Source organism: Cnephaeus nilssonii, assembly GCF_951640355.1.
Source record: "Cnephaeus nilssonii genome assembly, chromosome: 1".
Lineage (NCBI taxonomy): Eukaryota > Metazoa > Chordata > Mammalia > Chiroptera > Vespertilionidae > Cnephaeus > Cnephaeus nilssonii.
Window position 1 is genome coordinate 114,769,433 of NC_137072.1, and position 7,030 is coordinate 114,776,462.

At 60.7% G+C, this 7,030-nt stretch overlaps 1 protein-coding gene across 1 annotated transcript; it reads right to left on the reverse strand.

Annotated features, from left to right (window-relative positions):
- Positions 1 to 287: 287 nt before the first annotated feature.
- CYTL1 (cytokine like 1) lies at positions 288 to 4,713 on the reverse strand. Its single transcript, XM_079772858.1, has 4 exons — positions 4,548 to 4,713; positions 2,637 to 2,681; positions 2,397 to 2,525; positions 288 to 760 (listed from the first exon to the last, which is right to left on the reverse strand). Exons 1-4 carry the CDS (start codon positions 4,695 to 4,697, stop codon positions 677 to 679), a joined length of 408 nt encoding a protein of 135 aa, XP_079628984.1. The 5' UTR covers positions 4,698 to 4,713; the 3' UTR covers positions 288 to 676.
- Between the last annotated feature and the right edge of the window lie 2,317 nt (positions 4,714 to 7,030).

Genomic DNA, 7,030 nt, shown 5'->3' on the forward strand with positions numbered 1-7,030 from the left:
CGCACGCCAACGACTGTCCCAGGAACACGGGCGCGTGGGGAGGGGGCGGAGGGGCCCTGGCTGAGCGCAGCGGCTCGGAGACCGTGAGACAGGCCCTGAGGCCACGGACGCGCTTCTCGTGGAGAGATCGTCTTTATTGGGTGTCGTCGCCTTTCAGTGCGGAGTGGCTCCCGCCGGCGCCCTGTCCCCGCGGGCCTGCTAACACGCACACGGACAGTAAGCTTCCCCCACAGTGCAAGCAGCTCTGGGACAGCTCGTGGCGGGAGCGGGTGCGAAACAGGCGTTGGATTGAATGCAAGCAGGTTCCCCTCGAGAAAGACACGTGGTGCCACCACCCCCTCCGAGGAGAACCGCGAGCGTGTGATTGCGCTGGTTCTCACGCTGGCTGTTCACCGGGAGAAGCTGGCTGGCACCTTTCCCCCGAGGGGCAGGTGCACCTGCGCTGTGCGCCTGATCGATGCCAGCCCCGCGGGCTATGGGCACGTGGGAGCAGGCATCTAACGGGGCTCGAGGGGGTTCCAGGGCCGGGCACCAGCCCTGCGTTCCAGCGGTGGAGAGGCGCGTGACGGTGTGAGGTGCGACAGCGAAAGGGAGCCGGAGGGGCCATGGCTCAGCCCACGGTACCTGGGCGGCGGCCCCCCGGCAGCCCCCCGGCTCTCTCCCTGGGCGGGCTGCCTCAGCCTTGCGGGTCGGGCGGGACCGTGGTTGCTGGGATGGGGTATTCCAAGGCGCTGCAGTCATCGGACAGGAACACCAGGTCCTGAAAGAGACACGCAGGCAGGACTGTCACCGAGGGTGGCTGCCGGGCCCGGCACGAGTACAGACTCCTGGGTGCCCTCCAAGACTGTTCAGTGGCCCAGCCGGCGTGGCTCGGTGGTTGAGTGTCAACCTATGAACCAGGAGGCTGCGGTTTGATTCCGGTCAGGGCACGTGCCCAGGTTGCGGGCTCGATCCCCAGTGAGGGGCGTGCAGGAGGCAGCCGAGCAATGATTCTCTCTCATCATGGATATTTCTATCACTCTCTCCCTCTCCCTTCCTCTCTGAAATTAATAAACATATATTTTTTTAAAAAAAAGATGGCTCAGTTGTTCCCTTTGGGTGAAAACGTCTCATCTTATCCTCCCAGAGAGAGCCAGTCACGTGTTCACATTCCCACAGAATCTCAGATGTTCTTGATGATTTATGGAATCCATGCGTGCCTGGGTTGACCAGATGGACAGATGGGGAGGGAGGGAGTGGTGGAGGAACCTTAAGTGCTGAGCAGCAGCTGTGGGGGGCCCCGGAAACCAGCCAGAGCTCACCCTCAAGGGCCATCGAGGCAGTAACACCGCCTACCTCACTGTGTTATTTATGTCTAACCCCTGCCGTCCCCCCGTCCCCCAGACCAAGGGGACAGGGGAATGATGAGGAAAATGGGCGTGGGCAGGAAATGCATGAACTATAACTTAACCGCTAATTATTAGCTTCCGGGGGACTCGCTCTGGGCCGGCCTGCTGCTGGGATGCCATGTTCAGGCCCCTCCCAGGTTCTTAGGCCCAGGGAGTTGCCGCAGCACCAGCACATGCTCAGGGCGCGGTTCGTGTCCTCCTCCGGTGGGCCTCGGACAGTCGCTATCCTGTCCCCAGGGCACTGGTAGGAAGCTGGCTGGGAGGGGTGAGGGGTGCGCCATCCGGGAAGCAGGGGGTGGAGACAGGAGCTCAGGTCTGCCTGGGCCGCAGCCCGTGCCCCTCGGACCACACGAAGGCCATGCTGTCTGCATCTCAGCGGGGCCAGTTCCTGCCTCTTCTGTCCCCTCCCTCTTCTCCCTGTCACAGCGCACACCCGAGCCCCTTCTCCACGGTCACCTCTGACCCCGGGAAGGGGCTCCAGGGGTTTGGGATGCCACAGCCCTCTCCCCACCTGCCCGTCAGCTCCCGGCAGAGTGTGTCTTACACGGTTAGCGCAGGGTCCTGGGTGCTGTCTTCCCACCCACAGGGGGCTCCTGGAGCCAGGGGGCTTGTCCTGGTCCCCACCACTTACCAAGGGCAACGATGGTCATGGAAGGGCTTTGTGAACAGGAAGCACTCGGTAAACGTTACCTCCTCCTGTCCCCTCCCCTCCCAACCCTCCTTTTTTAAAAATATTTTTTTATTGATTTCAGAGAGGAAGGGAGAGGGAGAGAGAGATAGAAGCATCCATGATGAGAGAGAATCATTGATCGGCTGCCTCCTGCACATCCCCCACTGGGGATCAAGCCCGCAACCCGGGCATGTGCCCTTGACCGGAATCAAACCCGGGATCCTTCAGTCCACAGGCCGACGCTCTATCCACTGAGCCAACCCGGCCAGGGCCCACCCTCCCCTTTTAGACGTCCCCGCTGACAGCACTGGACCAAGGGCTTCCGTGCCGTCACTCACCCTCCTGCAGAAGGAGTTCATGATGGTGTAGAGCTTCCGCACTTTCTCCTTCAGGGCGTCCACCGGGGCCACGTGCCAACACTGGGGCGAGGCCACAAAGTCCCGCAGCTTGGCCAGCACGCAGTAGTTCTGGGAGTGGGCGACAGGGGCACCTCGTGGGAGAAGCCAGGAGCCAGAGGGCCCTTCCTCTCAGATCTACCCCCCACCCCGCTCCTCCCCCGGCAGGGGTGCCCCTCTTACGTGGATGTCCAGGTACAGCCTGGGCAGGTATGTCACACACGGCTCCTGCAGAAAGGGGGACGCGTCGCTGTGATGCCCACAGGACACACCCTCAGCCCGGTCACCGCAGGCTCCCTGCCCGCCCTCCAGCGGCCAGCCCAGCCCCGGTCCCTGCGGCCTGGATGCCGGTACACAGGACTGCCTTGTCCTGTGGCTACATTCCTCCAGACCCGATCTCAGAGGGCAGACTCCATACCATGAACTAGGCATGAGGGAACTGCATACGTGTGTGTGTGTGTGTGTGTGTGTGTGTAGCCACACCCACAGGTACACATGCATACATGCATATGTTTAAAGTTCTATAACTGTAATCTGGATATCGCAATATGCTAGTATATAATACACAGTTGGAACGTGCCTATGCATGCATACTCCGTATCCCTGTATTTTACTTTAGACCCAGATTCCGGTCCTGCACTACCAGTGCGGGTTTACCGGACCAGAACCCCTTTGAAATTCCCCGGGTGACCTTGGGCAGGTCTCCTTTTTCTGGGCGACTCAGTTTCCCGGTTGTGAAATTAGAGAGTTAGAACGTGTAACATCTCCACTTCCATCCATCTCTGCAGTTCTGAGCCTGTACATTTTCTACGTTTTAAAATCAGATTCCTTAAAAGGTGTTTGTTCTGCATATGTGATACCAAGGAATCTGTGGAGAAATTGTGGAGCAAGTACACAGCAACACACTGTTACAAAAGAATGTTAACATATGTGATGGTGTCACTTAAAAGTGAATTGCAAAACTGCTGGGCTGTTTGATCCAATAGGCTCACACATATATACATGCATGCATGCACACAGATGCACACATGCACACACATCTACATGCGCACATATGCACACCCACACACACACATGCATGCATGCACTCACGCATGCAAACTTGCACACTTATGGGCGCACACACACGCTCACACAAGCACTTGCACACCTCTGCGTAGGCTGAAAGCTGAAATACCCTCCAGGATGTTATGGCGGCAGCTGCCTCCAGGGGGAAGAATTGCCAGTCATATTTATCCTCTTCTTTGTCTTTTCTGCATTTCCCCACCATTCTACAAGGTGTATGACTTTCATAATTAGGAAAAAGTAAACATGAGTTAACTTTTAAAAAGAAAATACAAAGAAGGTACTAAACCCCATGTCTGAGAAACATCACGCTTCGTTTGAAGTGTTTGCAAAGGGACGCTTAAACGTTACCAACGCTTTTCATGGCGTTTCCCCTCCTCTCGGCCTGCACTGCGGTCAGGAGCCCGGCTTCCAGCCCTGGGCAGCCCCTTGGCCTGCCTGAGCCCGGAGCCTCCTCTTAGAAGAGGGTGATAACAGCGGCCGCCCCGCCTGGGGTCCCGTGCAGGCCCTGCTCTGCCTGCTGCATCGGAGTCACTCTTCGAACCCTCACAGCTGCCGGGCGGGGTGGGTGCCCAGCCGTCCCCTCTCACCGACAGGACACCGATGAAGGGCTGAGGTACTCGCCCAGGTCCTGCAGCGGGGAGGGGAGGGGCGCCGCTCTGGGAGTCGCCCCCGAATACACTGGCCAGGGAAGGGAATGAATCAGCCACATTCCCTGCTCCCCGTTTTATGCACAGTTCTAGACTTCCGGGGAGGTTTTTTCTCCCCTTTTCACAGTTCGCGATGGACCCTCTGACATTGGCTAGCAAGTTACAAGCGGAAATTGTGAATCTTTGCTTACATTTCTTTGTGCTTAAAGCACACTCCGTGGTTGGTGTCATATTGAAAAGGACAGGAAGAACACACAAATATCCTTAAGATGAACACTGGCCAGAAAAGAAAAACAGCACTTTTCTCATTCCAAGGCACACTTTGGGGACCTGGGTCTGCATGGACCCCCCTGGCCCGCACCAGATGGGGTGGACTCACCGGGGGCTCCGTGGCCTGCAGCCTCTGGAAGTCCCGGCTGATCTCCCGGCTCAGGCCCAGCATCCGGGAGTAGCATGTCGGGGGCGCAGGCCGCACGGCGGGGGGCCCAGCCAGGAGCAGCAGCAGCAGGGGGAGCTGCCAGGGCCTCATGGTGCACAGGGCCTCCTGCAGCCCCAGGCCGGTGCCCCTTTAAGCAGCTGCACGGGGGTGGTCCTCCACGCCTCCGTTTCCTGTGGGGCCCGCCCACCTGGCCGAGGACACTGGATCCTTTCAGACCTGCAGGCCCCCCCTTTGCGAGAGGAGGGGCTGCCTGGGGGTGCAGGACGCCTGGAAGGGAAGCTGCTCCCTCAGTGGCTTGGCCTGAAATGGCAGGACCGGCAGATGGGGGGGGGGGGGGGGGCAGAGGAAGGCGAAAGTGGATGCGGGAGTCTCATCAGAGCCAGGAGCGGGCAGCCCCCGACGCGGACCAGTTAGAGAGCTGGCTGACTTCCTGTAGCAGAGCCGGAGGCGGGAAAGGACCAGAGCGACAGATTGAGCACCAGGGATCTGGGGCTCAGGTCGGGCAGCTGGGGGCTAATGCCCACCCACACTGACCAGCCAGGGCACCTGGGCAGTCACCTGCCCTCTGAGCAGCTGTGTCTGTGCTCTCGGTGCTGGCGCCTGGGGTGGGGGTGGGTGAGCATCCCAGCCAGCCCACTTCCCGCTGCGGGCCCAGGCCCTGCACAGAGCAGACCCCCAGGGGCCACGGTGCTCTGCCGGCCGCTCCCCCGTGACGGGGGCCAGGGAGGGGACAAGCCGTCTCCGCAGATGCTCAGTGGGTGGAGCGCATGTGACTGACCTCTGGCGATGACCTTGGGCAAGGTCCTCAGCTCTGTCCGCCCGCTCCTTCTAGGCGAGATGGGCATGGTGAGAGCACTCAGCCCAGACGTCACGGTGAGGAACAAGAGACGCTGAGCTAACATGGCTGAGCCAATGTCACTGTCTCCATTCCTGAAAGTGTCCCCGAGCCGCAGGGGCCACAGAGAACAGCCCCATATTCCAGAGGGGGGGGGGGGGGATTGAGGCTCAGACAGTCCCAGCAATGTGCCCAACACCAATGGGTCCAACTGGACTCCATGCCTTCTCTCCCATCCCCCACCCCTTCACGCCCCAGTGTGGGACCGGGAGGAGCAGGACTTGCTGTGGACATGAGTTTGGGCCCTTGGGCTGCCCGAGACCAGGGAGCAGCGTGGAGAAGGAGAGGAAGGTTCTGACTGAACGCCGCACATCACTCATGTCCCACAGCTGCAGCAACTACACAGCTGCCGCCGGAGCCGCACAGAAAGCCATCAAAGTGTGTGTGTGTGTTGGCGGGGGGGGGGGGGGGGGGGCGCGTTACACCCATTTCCCAGAGGAGGAAACTGAGGGTCCGGGGATGTGAAACTGCTGCGATCACAGGCTACGGAGGAAGACGAAGCTCCGGCCCTGTGTCTGCCTATCTCCAAGGCCTCTCTCCCTGCAAGTGAGGGCAGACAGGGGCCCAGGCAAGCCGCCCACCCAGAACAAACCCACCGCGGAGGAGGCCCAGGGGCTGAGGGGAAGGAGCGGGGTGTCCCGGACGTGGACGGCAGGACCAGCCACAGCCGCGAAGCCCTGGCTGGGGCCTCTCCCTGCTGTTTGCCTGGCGGGACCCATTCCCTGTCCGTGAGCAGTAGCGTCACCCTGGGCAACGCCCGAGGTCCCCAGGCTCTGCTGACCCTGTTTCCTGCTGGCAAAGCCTCGGGCGGGGAGCCCAGCACGCCTCTCTGTGCCGCGGGCGCGTTCTCTAAACCCCTGCAGCCAGCCACCTGGGGATGGCTCCGCTCCCTCTCAGACGGGGCAGAACCGGAGGGACTAGCCGCAAGCGCAGAGGCGCTGCTTCTGGATGAAGGAGTCTCCTCGCTCCCGCCGTCCCTAGCGGAGCCTGGTGCATGGGCCTTCCTGGCAGACAAGCCCGCCCAGCCGGGGACCCCAGGTCCCTTTGAAAGGCCCCAGGGCCTCTGGATGTGCTCAGCCCATGAGCGTCCCCTTTGGGACCGGGAAGGAAAACAAGCCCAGGACCATTCAGACCCAGGCCGGGCCTGAGCTGGGAGTCGGGACCCATCTTCGCGCCTTTGACGTTGAGATAACGTGTCTCTGAGAGACCCGACTTCGTTCCACTTGGGACAGTGTGCATGGCCGTTCTCAGGCTCCTGGGTAGACCAGAAGTCCCCCTGCATCCTGAGCCCCGGACATGGAGCTGAAGGGTTCCATCTGCCTCCCTCACCCACCTGGTGTTTTCCATGCTGGCTCGGCAGCACCCAGCACTCAGCACCCAGCACCCAGCACTCAGCACCCAGCACCCAGCACCCAGCGGGCGGAGCAGATGTTCAGGAAGGCTTTGCTGACTTAGCCTGACGGTTGTCAATCTTGTTCCTCAGAGCGAGGCCCAGCCCATTAAAAACCCACAGAGCACAGCCCGAACC